The 16,329-nt window shown below is 39.4% G+C and overlaps 1 protein-coding gene across 4 annotated transcripts in view; it reads right to left on the bottom strand.

Moving 5' to 3' along the window:
* Positions 1–1,429: 1,429 nt before the first annotated feature.
* ANKAR (ankyrin and armadillo repeat containing) overlaps positions 1,430–16,329 on the bottom strand; it is a 93,406-nt gene continuing 78,506 nt past the window's right edge. For 2 of the 4 annotated variants that reach the window (XM_025179859.2, XM_025179856.2), the window contains exons 21-25: positions 15,557–15,674; positions 13,451–13,560; positions 9,677–9,873; positions 2,326–2,372; positions 1,430–1,910 (exon numbers count right to left, since the gene is read on the bottom strand). In XM_025179859.2, coding sequence (XP_025035644.2) covers positions 1,666–1,910; positions 2,326–2,372; positions 9,677–9,873; positions 13,451–13,560; positions 15,557–15,674 — 717 coding nt within the window. In that variant the 3' untranslated portion in view covers positions 1,430–1,665. Of the gene's footprint in view, positions 1,911–2,325; positions 2,373–9,676; positions 9,874–13,450; positions 13,561–15,556; positions 15,675–16,329 lie in introns of those variants that run through there. The other 2 variants (XM_075934174.1, XM_025179860.2) reach the window with 2 other exon arrangements.

Here is a 16,329-nt window from a genome sequence, read left to right as displayed (position 1 = left end):
TGTGCGATGATAAAATCATTTCCAAGTTTTGAATTTGATAGCTATTCTCACTTTTCTCTTTTGCACTTGATTATAGGTATTCAAAAAGTACCCACACTATCAATAGCAAAACATGAATGACTAAGGATGATAATAATTATTACAAAGCACCTGTCATACCACTCCCCTTTCAAAGGTGCAGCATGATCCCCTTTCATTAGGGAGACAGTTTATCATGCTGGTGTCATAGCCCTACCTCCTTGAGCAAATTAAAGGAAGTGTTTTTCCATCCTCCCCACTTATGTGCATCGTGCAAGGATTAGAGACAATCTGGCCCCAGCTGTCACTGAATCAGTGGTTTATTTTGGACTTAAATAACACTGGCTTTCTAAAGGTGCTATCTTTTGAATATGATATAAAAATAAGGTTTGCAATACTTGGTCAGTCAGAGATCCCATGCCACCTTTTGTAAGTCTGTGGGACTAACGTGATTATCATAGCAAAACTGAAATGTGGGCAGATATAAACTCCTGTATTTTAAGAGACATCTGATGTCTTTCTCTTCCTCTAAATAATTGGATAGCAGTCACTGCACTTCAGTAGAAATGTATTTTTATAAATCAATTTACAAAGCACTTTGGTATCCTCTTAACTTACTTTCTCATATATCAAAGTAAGAGTCATTGCAGGTATTCACTTTTCCACAGTACAATCGCAAACTGCTATTTGTTAGCTTTTGTGTTTTGAAGCATAAAAAAAGCTTTGTCATATTCAAAAATACTTGTTTGGACATTATGTACAGTTTATGGCCTATTTTTCAATCCAACTTTTTACACCAAAAGTCTCTAAATGAACTTGAAATTATCAACTTATAACACATCTGTTTTGGGAATTATTGTTCATGCTATTATTGAAATGTTTGTATTTCCTAGTCTGCTCTTACTAACACATCTGACCAATGTAAGCATCCATAAGGGCAACTGTGCTATTTCATAGGTAGAACAGGGAGCTGGAAGTTAGGAGATTTGTTCTATTCTCATATGCCACTGACCACTTGCATGACCTGGGAATTCTGTGCTTCAGTTTTTCCATGTGTAAAATAGGAATAATTTAATAGTGTAGTAGTTACATTTTTGAACTTACCTACAGCTCTTCAACAGAGTGTTTTCCAAAGGTATCAGTCTTAGTTAATATTAACTATATACTCAATTATCCTTTTGTAATACAGAACAAAAGTTTAAAAGAGGCAAATTTTCATAGCACTTCAAGATTTTGGCTATACTAGTCGACTGATCTTAGAACTCTGTACAATATCTGAATATAGAAGATGCAAGTATTTTGTAGCAGCTATTTTGCAGCTCTTGTATCTGTTAACAGAAGGCACTGTATGATTAAAAACAGAACTTAATTTCACCCAAATATAAAACAAACTGCACACAATAGCCTATACTGATGCCTGTGAGTCATGATTTTGAAATGTATTTTCAGTGCATTTATTCTTTACTACTGCAGCAAATTTAATTATTCTCAGACTGCTTCCATAGCTCCACACATAGCTCTCTTTTTTTAAACAGTTTAGGTTTCCAAAATTAGGCATCAAGAAATTTAGTTTTGAAAGACTGTTTACAAATCTCCACAATATTGCATGGATATAAGTACTTATCTGCTACATTGTTGGCACTGGACTCAAGCTTGTTTTACTAATGAGATAAGCTGGAGCTTGCTGACATCAAAAATTCTTGGTCTTGAAATTTCTGTGATGTCTGAAGTTGCATGTGCAAATGAACGAAGTCCAGTGGTCTGGCCACGGGGTTTGTCTGTAGTTCTGAGTTTTCCCATTAAATGAGCAGATATAGGCATTAAAAGAAGAGAGTCCTTTGCACGAAATTTAGATTTGAACTGTCTTCTACCACTACTACTTTGTGATCTCTCTGCAAAATAAAAAGCACTGTAATTTGTTTTTTGCAGCAAAAGATTGTGTGCATGTCCCTAAATTTTGTGTCCTTGCAAATTTGTGACCCCCTATGACAAATAATAATATTTTACATTTGGAATAGAAACTTTTATATGCTACTTACATTTACCCATACCATCTAATTAGTTAAATTGAGAAAATTGAGAATTCCAACTAAAGTCATCGTTCCAGTTTCAGAAGTAGGAAATTGCATTTAATACAAGTAGCTTGAGTATGGAGGTAATTTCTAAAATAAATTAAAAGTATGCCTGCATGAAAACATTAATGGTCTTTTGAGGAGTGTTTCTGCAGATCACCTTTCTTGTGATGTGTTGATAGCTAATTAATTAATTAATCTGTGAACTTCGAAGTGAGTTAAACATATCATATACCTTTAGCATAGGTTGGAACTGTAGGTGGTCCTCCATTTATCATCAAACTGTAAATAAAATATTAACAATTTAGGAATTGTTATTGTTAAAGCACTCTGTTTTTCCTTGGATTAATAACATAAAGGCCCTCGGTATAAAAATATAGTTTGAGTATTTATTATGAACTCACAAAACTCAAATGAGTTTAATTTTAACTAATCTGCATTTGATCTACATATTTGATTCTTGGCCTGAAAACTTGCATACAATTAGCTTTAAGCACATAAGTAGTCCCTTTGAAGTTAATACTTTTATTCTAGGCATATAACATATTTTTAAAATTCCAGTGTCAGAAAATGTTACAAGTGCTTCTTAATTACTCATTTAGTACCTCATTTTGTCTGTAAAATCAGTACAATAATAATCTCAGAAATACTGAAAGATTTAACTGTTGTTTGTGAAGTGGTTTGAGATTGTCTAACTAAAGCTGCTTATTAACTAAGAATTTTTAAAAATATTTTCTAAAGTCAAGGTTAATTAACAGGATGCTTGTTAGACTCTTAGGTAGACAAACTGAGATCTACATGGATTCTTACTGGTTTTGGCCCATGTCACTTATTGAAAGGAATATGATTCAGGATATCTTTGTAAATTTAACAAAAAACACTAGGAAGTATATCATTATAAAACTAAATCCCCATTAATATTACAAAAGCAAACTAAGCAATTGTATTATCAAATCAAGATTAAATATATACATTGGTAATACTGAATTAAAATCAAACTATCAAATTATTTAAATAGTCAGATTGATACAAATAATGAAACCTCATTAATTCTGAGATGCATTCTAAGGAAGTTATAACCCACCCCCCTCCAACCACCAAAGGCAATGAAATATTAATATAGATTTGGGTGAATATACTAAAGGAAAGAACCTGAAACCAAATTCAGCCTGATCAAATTAGAGTTAAGTAATATTTAAGCTGTCAGTCTGGAAAGGTTCTCCTTAACCTAAGCAGTTTTAATGTTAGTTGTGTACAGCATGCACTGTGAGTCTTTGATACTTCAAAATACATACCAAAAAAAGAGGCACAAGACCATTTCAAAGGATGCTAATGTCAGGCATCAACAAACAGAAAGTGGATTTATAGGTAACTGGTTGCAAAGACCTTAGCAAACACAGAAGCCATTCGGCATGTATCCATCAGAACTCAACATTAAAAATAAATGTGGACATCTTATGACCAGGTTGGGGTGGGTGTGTGTGTGTGTGTGTGTGTGTGTGTGTGTGTGTGCGCGCGCGCAAACGAGACAATTTAGCGATGTTCATCTATTGGTGTATAAGTCATGCAAAAAAGATTATCAGATTTTTACTTAATGTTTCAGATGGAACCAGTTTACAATAAAGTTTAGACAAGGTTTGTAGTCTCTTACTCTCAAAATATGACATTCTGAGTGCTACAGACTTTTATGGCCACTTTTAAAGAAAAATCTGTATGATTCAACTACAGTTCTATCGCTCATATATAAAGATGACTAAAACTTACAAATATGCACTTTAGAGAAACACCAGTACATATGCATAAGGTGGCAAAAATTGACATCAGTGGAAGCAGGAATTAGGCCAGTAATGAATTTTTTTTTCATCCCACACTATTTTAAGACCAAAGCAGACTGTGAAGAGCTTCAAAAAGATCTCCCCAAACTGAGGCTAGATCTACACTATAGCCTTTTTTCAGAAAAAGCTATGCAAATTGCGCTCTGCAATTTGCATAGCTTTTTTCGATTGCTTTTCCAGAAGAGGCTTTTCCACTATTTGGCCCCATCAATACGGGGCCAAATGGTGGAAAAGCCTCCTTTTTCGGAGGAGCCCTTATTCCTTGTAGAACGAGGTATACAGGGCTCCCTGAAAGAGTGCGTTTGCTCTTCTGCAAAAAAAAGCAGAAAAGCAAACACGTTCCCTGGGAATAGTAATAGAGATGTAGCTGTGTTAGTCTAGTCTAGCTGAAACAAAAAACAGGACTATGTAGCACTTTAAAGACTAACAAGATGGTTTATTAGGTGATGAGCTTTCGTGGGCCAGACCCACTTCCTCAGATCAAATTGTGGAAGAAATAGGCATGACCATATATATTAAGATTGGGTAAGATAATTAGCGTCTTTTTAAGACCCCGGCATAAAGTGTCAAATTCATGCTTACATTTGACACTTTATGCCGGGGTCTTAACAAATACGCTAATTATCTTATCCATTACAAAGATAGCTTCCCCAATTATCACCTCTAATATCATTAGCTCACAGACATTTACCTTCCCCTTTTTCATGCCCCCTCTGTTCTGAAATTTGATTTGTCCTTTTTATATGTGTTCACTTTTTTTGATTGTATCCCTTGGTATATATGGTCGTGCCTATTTTCTTCCACAATTTGATCTGAGGAAGGGGGTCTGGCCCACGAAAGTTCATCACCTAATAAACCATCTTGTTAGTCTTTAAAGTGCTACATAGTCCCGTTTTACGTTCCCTGGGTGCAGCAGAGTTTTTCCTGGATATATCCCAGAAAACCCCCGCAGTCTAGACGTATCTTGAGTGATTGGGCAACAAAACAGCAAATTAAACTTAATGTTGATAAATGTAAAGTAATGCACATTGGAAAACTTAATCCCAACTATAAATATACAATATGATGGGGACTAATTTGGCTACAACTACTTAAGAGAGAGATCTTGGAGTCATTGCGGATAGTTCTCTAAAAACATCCACTCAGTGTGCAGCAGCAGTGAAAAAAGCAAATAGAATGTTAGAAGTCATTAAAAAAGAGAGAGAATAAGTATCTTTGGCCATTCAGTTCCTTCTTTCTCTCCCTACCCTCCATCAATGTGATCTGAGCTTTTGCTTAACCCTTCTTAATAATTGTTGAAGATTGAGTACATTCCAATTGAGATAAAAGCCTACGTTCTGCAAAATACTGTGTATTCTGGATAAGAAAATATTTAGAATTGACCTTTCCAGTTCACATGTAGCCTGGACTTGTAAGGACTTTGGGGTTCTTTTATATCTGCTCTCAAGCTCATTTGCATCAGGTGTAAACATAGGCTGAGGAATATAGTAAATAATGAAAACTTAAGCAAATGGTCCAAACAATTTTAAGAGTTTCAAACATATTGGCTACGTCTAGACTGGCATGATTTTCCGCAAATGCTTTTAACGGAAAAGTTTTTCCATTAAAAGCATTTGCGGAAAAGAGCATCTAGATTGGCACGGACGCTTTCCCGCAAAAGCACTTTTTGCGGAAAAGTGTCCGTGCCAATCTAGACGCAGTTTTGTGCAAGAAAGCCCCGATTGCCATTTTCGCCATCGGGGCTTTTTTGCGCAAAACAGTTTTTAACTCTACACTGGCCCTCTTGTGCAAAAACATTTCCGGAAAAGGGCTTTTGCCCAAATGGGAACGTCAAAGCATTTGTGAAAGAAGCACTGATTTTGGACAGTAGAACATCAGTGCTTTTGCGCAAAATCAAGCGGCCAGTGTAGACAGCTGGCAAGTTTTTGTGCAAAAGCAGTTGCTTTTGCAGAAAAACTTACCAGTCTAAACGCAGCCATTGAGTGATCTTTTTCACATTCATCTTGAAGAGTTTGTAGAAGGCATAATGATATCCTATCTGAAACATCCAGTTCTCCTTACATCTATTCTATATTTTAGAACCTTCATCGGTCTGTGTGGCTGTCTATCTGTGAGTCCATTTGTTTAACAACTCTTCCTAAATGGTAAGATCTAGGATCACCAAATTTGGAATGCAGCTTCCTTTTATCATAACTGAAAGCAAGGTCAGGGTTTAGTTGTGCCAGGACAATAGGATGTGCTTGGAATTAAATTGTTTCTCATAAAATGGAAAGGAAAAGGTAAAACAGTGGTTTTCAAATGTTTTTTCTTGTGACCCAGTTGGAAAAAATGTTATATGTCCATGACCCAATAATTATATCTTTTTAGAGTTTTCATAAATATTGCAATATTTCCCAGTTTTGTGGCAGCTGCCAGGGAGCTCCCTATAGGAACTTCCCCCGCAGGGAGCACCCCTGTAGCTGCAAACCCAGTGCCCACATACTTTTGGAATCACTGCTGTAGAATGACCACAAGGAGTAGCAAGGGGCCAGAAATGGGGACCCGGACAATTATAACCCCATTGGGCCAGCAGGAGGCAGAAGTGGAGAAAGGCACAGCTATCCACTGTATATTTCAGAGGATTTGTCTGTATGTCCATCCCCCAGCTGGGGGACATGCACCCTCCCCTGGCTATGCTCATTGCAGCTGCAATGGCCATTGACAGGTGCTTCTCTTTCAGCTGCGGTAAGAGAGAGCTGGGGTTGTCCTCTCCCCCCAGGGCGTCCTGCATACTGAACCCCTCATTCTGAGCCCCACCCCAGAACAATGATTTAGATGGAAAAAAACCTTATCTACATTAAGGATGCAAGCAACACTAGGTATATCTTCTAGTTATACATATAAAAATCCCACATGCGTCTGTCAACTTTCAGCACTTCCTTATATAGCTGTCTACCACTAATAAATGTTAGGAGGGGTAGCACTATCACCATTAAGCATGTTAGAATCAATTACAAATATCAAAGTAGTAAGGGTATGTCTCAATTTAGTGTTCAAGAGGATTTTGGCAACTGATAAATTGTATCTGCAGTCTAGACGTAGCTGTGTTAGACTATAACTGAAAAAACAACTAATGGCCTTGCAATACCTTAGAGACTAAAAACTCAGGCTATGTCCAGACTCAGGGTTTTTTTCGAAAAAAGTAGCCTTTTTTCGAAAAAACTTCAGCTGCGTCTAGACTGCAGCCGCGTTCTTTCGAAATTAAATCGAAAGAATGCGGCTTTTCTTTCGACGGTGGTAAACCTAATTCCACGAGGAAGAACGCCTTCTTTCGAAAGTGCTCTTTCGAAAGAAGGCGTTCTTGACAGCAAACAGGCTTTTTAGAAAGAGAGCATCCAGACTCACTGGGTGCTTTCTTTCGAAAAAGCGGCTTGCTTTTTCGAAATTCCGCGTGCAGTCTAGACGCGCTCTTTCGAAAGAGGCTCTTTTGAAAGTATCTTTCGAAAGAGCCTCTTTCGAAAGAGGCTTGCAGTCTAGACATAGCCTCAGAGTAGAAGCCCCAGAACAAACTAACACATGGGCTTTAGGGTTTGTAGACAGATGCATGTTTCAAAGAGCTTGCAAATAAGGTTTCATCCTACAAAACTAGCTTCGCACCTAGTACTTGTTACTTCTTTTTCTTAAGAGCCAGAACTCTACCACATAGCAAAGATCTGGCTTTAATGCAATACAATATACCATGTATTAATTAGTAATACAGGATTTTAAAAAAATCACTAAGATCAGAATTTTAGATATCTGCAATACTCCAAAAAATTCTGTTAAAGGAATCTTTTTCTTTCTTATCTTAGGCCATTAACACCTATGTAAACTTTGTTTGAAATGTAATCATGCAAATGTCCTCCTGGCACACACCCCCCCCCCCCCATGTGGCCTGCCTTCTCCATCCTCCGTCCAACCCAGCTAGACAGAGAGGACTGCAGCAAGTAAGTCAGACACTCCAAACAAATTGCCTCTACCTCACTGCACAGATGCCAGTGCCTACTCACCCCTTCTTTTCCCCACCTATCTTGTGCATTCAGCCCCTTATTTCTCCCTTCTCAGGAGTCTTGAGAGTGCTGAGTTTCTGCCTCTCTACTTGTGCAGACAAGACTCTCCAAACTCCCCTCCCCTCTGACTCTCCCTCAGCCAATTACATCCTTCCTTCCTCTTCTGCTCCCCCTCTCCATCTCACCACTTATTCTCTCCTTATCTTTCTTCTTTATCTGCTCTGCGAGCTGCTCGGTTTCAAGCATGGAGCAGCTCCATTTAGATACTTGCTTAGTGAGACCATGCTCTTTCCCCTATCGGTCAGCTGAGCTCCCTGCCTGCGCAGGAGTGTTGAACTCAGAAAACAGCTGCACAACTGCGCAGCTTGCAGGGAACTTAGTGTAGCACTGAAGTAACTTAGAATGAATCATAGGACTGGAACAGACTTTGAGAGGTCATCTAGTCCAGTCCTCTGCACTAAGCCAGAACTAAATATTATTCCAGATACAGTCTTTAAAATAGCTCAACTTCAGCTTATTTAAAATGGTAGCTTGCACCTGATCAATTTAACTTACTTAAATAAGGGTGTATGGACTGACATTCAATTCATTCTGGACACAGTGACTTTGTGGCGACTTTAGATACAGGGAAATGTTGGAAAACACTTCAATAATTATTCAAGGATGTTAACTATAATAGATGAGATCTAGAGAAGAAATTTTGTGGAGTACTTCTGGATATGCTAATGTTTTTCGTGATATATTGAAGCAAGAGTCTTGTACACGTTGGAAAATATAACTATAGTTTTAAGCAGTGGCGGGCAACCTGCAGTCTAAGGGCCGGGGGGAGCCAGGCGGCTGCGTCACAGGCCTAGCCTTCCCCAGCAGCAGCCCCAGCCTTAGGCGGTTGGGTGTGTAGGCAGTTTTGGGAAGGCTATGCCTTCCTTTGCCTACATTACTACCTGCCCATGGCCAATATTAACATATACCATTTTGGCTAGGAATGAATCCTGTCAGGAAATAGTCCAATCTGTGAAGGGCCCAGTGCTGAGTCAGTTGCATGTATTAATAAAGACATGTAAATCAAGCTCCAGAACAAACCACCACCATTCCTGTCACAGTGGACCCGTGGATTTTGGGGAATTGTACTTGGGATGTCAAACTTCTGCTATATACGCCGCAGTATTCTGATTCATGCTAATACACAGAGTCCTGCCAGAACCAGCCCAAGCTTATTACTTTCAATTTTGTCCAATTAACTATTTTGTTCAAGATATTTGCAAATCATAATGTTACTTTAATTTTGAGATTGGTGTTACTGGTTCCAAGTATAGCACCTAGATTTTCTAATGACATGAGAAAAAAGAACCCATTCTCTAAAGCAGAGGTAAAGTGTATATTATTTGAAATATGTACACAGCATATCAGTTATGACTTGATGAGGAGTAAGGAAGCATTTGTGCACAAGAAAGGGTGCATTTTCATAAAGTTGAGGCCAGCTTCAATACATACATGTACACTTTTGCTAAAGCAAACTAACTGTGCCCGCAAAAGGCACTTGCATGAGCAAATATCTTTTTGCATGCATGAACGGCTTGGGTGTATGCACATGCATTTTTGCACAGAAATCTCTGCTTCCATATTTGGAAAAATTATTCTTAAATATAAAATCATAATTATTTTTAGTTATTTTTTTTAACTTCAGTAAACACATATACCCATACAAATAAGGAGCAGATGGTACCTTAAAGAAGGCAGCCCAACTTCTCTTTGCCTTTGGAATTCTTTTACAAATTTCTGGCTTATTTTGGCATCCCTACTGAGATTATTCATTAGACGTGTGAACTGCTTGGGTTTGTTTCTGCATTCCACTAACAGCTGGCGATAAGCAACACCATTAAATGTTAAGTATCCAAGAGCACCAGCTGCAGCTATACGAATCTAGAAGAAACAGAAGAGTTGTCCCTGATAATGGCTTAAAGATGATTATCATTCTGATTTCAAAGAGGTATTCTTCACATTAAATAAAACAACAAGATTATCAAAATACAGCAAGGGTATATGTTCACAGCTCTCAACCTCTCTGAAACCCCCCCAAATGAGGATCATAATAATAGTCAATAATTTAAAATAACAGAAAAAACCCCACCAGTAAGACAAAATTAAATTTGGGTCTGCAGCAGTTGATAACCTGATGCACACTTCAGCCCTGATCCTACACAGCAGGGAGTTTTACTATTGACTTTAATGAGGGCTAAGATCAAGCATCTTATAATGAAGCACACATTGAAAAAGATGCTTCAGGGGGGTAGCTGAGTTAGTCTGTAATCTATTCACCAGTCATAAAGATGCAAAGTAACTCTAGTACTTACCCCTGGAAGCAGACCTCAAATTTATGAGATTTGTGGTTTTGCACATATGGCCCACAAGGCCTGTTTTATGCAATCCAGTCCTTACCACTTCTAGGGAAGGTGATCCAAAAGATAAAGGTGAGAAGAAGCAAAGATAAGTACATGTTGGCTAAGGAAATCATGGTTCTCCAAAGTGATAGAACTGAAAGTGGAATCACCAATGCAGCTTTCAATGAGAACATTCTCTACCAAACCCCTCCACACCCAGACTGTCTATAGGTGACAGCTGGAGCCATTGCAATGCTCTTTTCTTCAGGCAAGATTCAACACTACAGGGTTGCTCCTCCATCTGGACTAAATTTAGCTTATGGCGTGAAGAACATAACAAACCCCCCCAATGATCCTGGTATCCCAGTTTTCCTGGAGCCTCTTTAGGAAGGGAGTAAACAAAAAATTCTGCCTAGGAAGGTAAATAAAGGAACTCAGCCTAGCTCCATACCACACAAGATGTCAGCAATCAGTAGACTCCGACTTGCTGGATTCTCTGGTTTCTTAATAGAGAACTCTCAAGAATCCAGGTTTCTTAGAGCAATTAGTCTGGCTAAACTTGTGGTTAAACTATTTGTTCCCAAAAAAGACATCCCATAGAAATTAAATTCATAATACCACATCCTTTTGAGCCACTGACATCAATAACTGTATTCTACTTATTCATCAAAGCCTGTTTTCTGATTGCAATCGTGTCTACTAGATGAGTTTTTGAACTGGCAGTTCTATTCACATAAGAATCTCATTGTGTGTTCCATGATGACAAGCAGGTCTTAAGAACACCACAATCATCCTTGTCTAAGGTGAATTAATTTTTTCATTCCTTATAGGAAATACTCTTCCCTTCATTCTGTTCAAATCCAAAACACCTGAGAAAAAGCTATGGCACACATTAGACATCCAAAAAGCTCTAAAGAACTGTAATGTGTGCCCCAAATAAAAAAATAGGGCTTTTTGTTTGTTTTCTTCCATCCAAAGAACCAAGGACACAGGGTAAACCAAGCTATCATTAACTATATGGATCAGTGAGTAATCCTGTGGCACCTTTTAGAGACTGACAAAAATATACAGAATCATGAGCTTTCGTGGGTAAAACCCACTTCATCAGACAATAGGTTTCACCCATAGAAGCCCATGATTCTATATATTTTTGTAAGTCTTTTAGGTGCCACTGAACTACTCGTTGTTTTTAAAGTTGCAGACTAACACGGCTACCCCTCTGAGACTATCTGGATCAAGCTACACATCACAGAAGCATGCAAGACATCAGGTGTTCCGCTCCAGAAGACAATAATGCTCATGCTGCAAGAGCTATGATGACTCTGTAGGCAGAAAAAAAATTATGCTTCTACTCCAGAAATCTGTAGGGCAGCAATGAGGTCATACATTAACACAACAGGTTGAACCTCTTTCACCAAGGACTCCCTGGTCTGGCATATTGCTGGACCAGAGACACCCAGTGGACGGCCAGAGGAAGGAGCCCTGAAGGGGCCAGGAACCCAGCCAGGCTGGCAGCAGTTGAGGTTAACATCTGGGAGCCCTGATGCAGGAGCTCGGCAGACCCAGTGGCAGGGTGGCTGAAATGCCAACAGGTTCTGGTGGGGCAGGGTTCTGCTGTGGTGGGGCTGGGAGCCCTAGTGGTAGGGCAGCAGTCTGCTACGGTGGGACCAGGAGCCCTGGCAGTGCGACCATTGGCTGCCATGACTGGGCAGCAGGGCTCATGGCAGGTGGGGAGCTGGCCTGGAGGCCAGCCCAGGAATGGAGCTGGATAAGCAGGCTGGTGGCAAGGGGCCAGAAATGACTTCCCGTGGTCCAGCAAAATCCCTCCTCCGGAGCCACTCAGGTCCCAAGGGTGCCAGATCAGGGAGGTCTAATCTGTATTATTAGATCCTATAAAGTGGACTTTATGTCCTTTTCAGAGGAGGGCTATGATAAAGTCAGTGGTCTAGTAATAGCACTGACATTTGGAGTAATTAACTTGAGGCTGTGGGAGGGTCTCTCTTATCTCAATTTTTTTCTTACTTCTGTTCATGGCTTGCTACTTACCATACATCTCAGAATACTGGTAGAGTCCTTTCTGATAGTAGCCGCCTGTCTACACTGGTCACGAGTATTTGCGCAAGAACACTGACTTTGTACTGTACAAAATCAGTGGTTCTTGTGCAAATACTCTGATGCTCCCGCTCAGGGATAAGCCCTCTTGCACAAGTACTCTTGTGCAAGAGGGCCTGTGTAGATAGCCAAGTTAATTTCTTGCGCAAGAAAGCCCGATGGCTAAAATGGCCATCGGAGCTTTCTTGTGCAAGAGAGCGTCTACACTGGCACGGATGCTTTTGCACAAAAGCATCTGTGCCAGTGTAGACGCTCTCTTGCACAAATACTTTTAACAGAAAAACTTTTCCGTTAAAAGTATTTGTGCAAAATCATGCCAGTCTAGACGCAGCCTTGGGGAAAATCCTGGCCTCACTGAAGTCAGTGGAAGTTTTGCATTGATTTCAATGGAGCTAGGACCTTTGTCTTACACAGTTATCTCATTTTAATATGTTTTTGCTTGTTTAGTGAGAGTTTAATATTTCTACTACTGATTGAACCTCCCAGGTCTCCAACCAGGGAATTTGCTGGAGCAATATGAGGCTCTGCTCCAGTGGCAAAAGAGGGGCCGGCATTGATGGAGCTGGCTCAGAGGCAAGGCATTCAGGGGAAGGGGCAGGTTGGCTGCAGAGCTCCAAGGCCTCTTCCCCCAAGTGCCCCCCCTTCCCTGCTCTTCCCTCCCAAGTGCCCCCCCTTCCCTGCTCTTCCCTCCTTACTCTTCCCTCCTTGAACACAGCAAATCAGCTATTTGTAGTGCTCTGGAAGCTCTGGGAGAGTGGGGTAGGAGTTGCTAAGTGAGAGTCCTCCGGCTTTTCCTCGTGATTGCTCAAGCCCTGGAGCACCCATGGATGCTATACCATGGATATTGCTGGATGAGAGAAGACCAGATTATAGAGGTTCAACTTGTAGTACATATAAAGTTAATATCCATTAGCTAATTGTGCAAACAAAGAGATTTAATAACAATGAAAATTAATGTAAAACTACAACATGAACATTTTATTTTTGGGAGGAAGGAGAAATTTTACCTCTTCTTTATCTGAGTACAAATGATAACAAAGCTGTTGGACAGTTCCTAGCTCTGTAATTGCTTCTGGAATACCTGCTCTTGTATGAGCCAGGCTAGCCAATAACTTCCCTACAAGTTAAAGTAGACACTACACATTATATAAATGTCAATCAGTTTTCTCTCTTCCAGTCTCATGCATAATCTTAATGAAATTATCCTACCTCCCAAAATGTGTTTAAATATTGTCAGTGAAGTCATCATACCCACAATCTTTGTCTTCTGTCACTATTTCTACTGTTACATTCTCTATTGCATCTAACATACTGAATTTCTGTCTCCAAGAAATTTGCTCTTGTACGAGGAATAATTTTAAAATACTCTATTAGTATTTTATTAAATACTTCTACTTTAGCATCTTTGGACAAAATCTTGGAATCTGTCTTCAGTTTTTACTCATTCATTACCCAAGCAAAACTCTCATTGATGTCTATAAGCATTTTACCTGAGTAAAAACTGAATAAAAATGGAGGGGCAGATTATAAATCTACAGTTTGCTCAGGATAAGGGACAGCATATAAGATGTGTTGCCCCACAAGCAGACCAAGAGACACAATTCAGTTCCTAGGTCCCCACTTGTTTGCAGGTGGGAGGTAATTTGCAAAAGTTTTTTTCCTTATACAGATTACTTCTCCCTCTACACTAGTTTACCTGTGAGGGGTATAGGGTGAAAGTAGAAGCCCTGTAGAAGCTGCTGCTCCCTCCTCCATGCTGTAACTCAAGATGTGGGCAGCAACTGCAGCAGACCTCTTACTCCTTTGTGCAGGCATTTTGGAAGTGCTAATCTCCTAACCTGAATCTACCTCCTAATATTCCATGGTAAATTCTACTATCCTACTATTCCAATATCTCATTTTGGAGAAACAACAGTATTTTATGAAAATGCTTAGTCTTATATTGCTATGAATTTTTGCTCATTGTGGCAAAGCTCTGGCTGTGCCCTCAGGGTCCTGCACTTCTAGGCAGTTATTGCATGCCTCAGAGGTTTGCTGTGAACCTCCACACTACCTCTTATCTTTTCTAGAGGCCAGGATCACAGCTTACTGAGCCATTTTCACTACTGGCAAAGTAATTGGGGTGTAACCTCTCCGTAAACCTGGCCTCTCTTCAGGAGCAGACTTTTGAGTAGCATGGGGAGAGTTGAGGGGAACCTGGGCCCACCCACTACTCCAGGTTCCAGTCTAGGGACCCTACATAGCAGCAGCTGATGGGTTTTTTCCTCTAGTTCCAATACAGCAGCCTTTTCACTGGGCCACTTCCCCAAACATTCCCCAAGTACCTTCTCCCTGGTACCTGAGTGAATCTTTCCTGTTTTACCACACTCTTTCCTTTCTCAGCAAACACTTCTTCCTCTCAGGGTATGTCTACACTACAGAGTTTTTTTTCAGGAAAACAGACATTTTTCTGAAAAAACTTCAATTATGTCTACACTGCAATCACATTCTTTTGAAAAAAATAGAAAGAACTGAGGGGTTTTTCTGACATTGATAAACCTCTGTCTACAAGGAAGAAGCCTTTTTCCAAAAGAGCTCTTACAGAAAAAGGTGTGTTTGGACAGGGAAGAGGGAGTTCTTTCATAAAAGGAAAAAGCACAGGTGCCCTAGTGGACACTCTGCCCATAGTAATCACAGCTTACATGTGAGAGCATCCATTCAGTGTGGACACTATCTGTCTAAAAAAGCAGATTGCTTTTTTAATGCGCTTTGTCAGAGTGGATGCTCTCTTTCGGAAGTTTTTTCAGAAGATCTCTTCTGGTAAAGTTTCTTCCAAAAGAAGCCTGAAGTCTACACATAGCCTCAGTCCTTTACTCTTTGCCTTCCCCCACATCTTTTCTGAATGGAAAACCCAGCAGGCCTTAATTGGCTGCAAGTGCTTGATTAGCCAGCTGCTTCAGGCAAGCTCTTAATTAGCTTCAGGTGCCTACCTGCTTTGATTACTTGGCAGCAATCTCTGGCAGTTTATTCAGGGAACAGAAAAGGGTTCATCTAGCTCCTGGTATGTCTACCCTCCACCAAACTATTATAGCTAGCTGCCCTGGTTCTGTTACATCATCTTTTCTTCTTCTTACCTGTTAGAACAAGAGTAGCTGTCTTTTTAGAATTCAGTAGTCCAACTAAAATAGCAATACCTCTTGCAGACAAAGTAACTTGGTCCACATCCACTATGACTCTGGCTAAAACAACAATCTGAAATCAAAGGAAGATGCTTTTTTAAAAATATGGATTATTTAAGTAGGTTTCTTCCTTTTCCTTTTTTCCATTTATTAATAAAAAAATCACTTATTGTGTATAGTTTACTTGACACTTTCAAGCCTATCCCTTGCAATTTGTACCTTTACCTATTGGCAGAAAAAGGTACAACCTTAGTACAGATATGTGAATGCAATACAAGCAATTTTCTCCAGATAATTCATACATCTTCAGGTGTTACAGACTTTTCCAATACTCTACACATTTACTGGTTTGTTAAAATTATCTTGATACTATAGTCATTCTTCTCTTGTGCTAAATTAAAATACAGAGGGGAAAAACCTGCACTCCTTAATCAAACAGAACTTCCATTTTTTTGTCTGAGTAAAGATAAAGGATCAGATCCATAGCCAACATTTTCTTTTACCATGAAAAACAGACCCAAGTTCTGATTGTTTTTTTTTAAACAGTTCATGATTGGAGACTTGCAGAGAAGACTAGGATTTTTAGAGTCTGCAATGTACCAAGCAAATTGTATAAGTGTTACCATGTTCCGCCATTTAAGCTATTTGGAAAGACCTTATATGAATATTTGTATGTAAAAATCAGTTCTGTTGGTTAGTCTAATTACCATAAAATCACATAGAGACCC

This window comes from Pelodiscus sinensis, chromosome 7, assembly GCF_049634645.1.
Source record: "Pelodiscus sinensis isolate JC-2024 chromosome 7, ASM4963464v1, whole genome shotgun sequence".
In the NCBI taxonomy this organism is placed as follows: domain Eukaryota; kingdom Metazoa; phylum Chordata; order Testudines; family Trionychidae; genus Pelodiscus; species Pelodiscus sinensis.
This window is presented reverse-complemented; position numbering and strand designations above follow the sequence as displayed.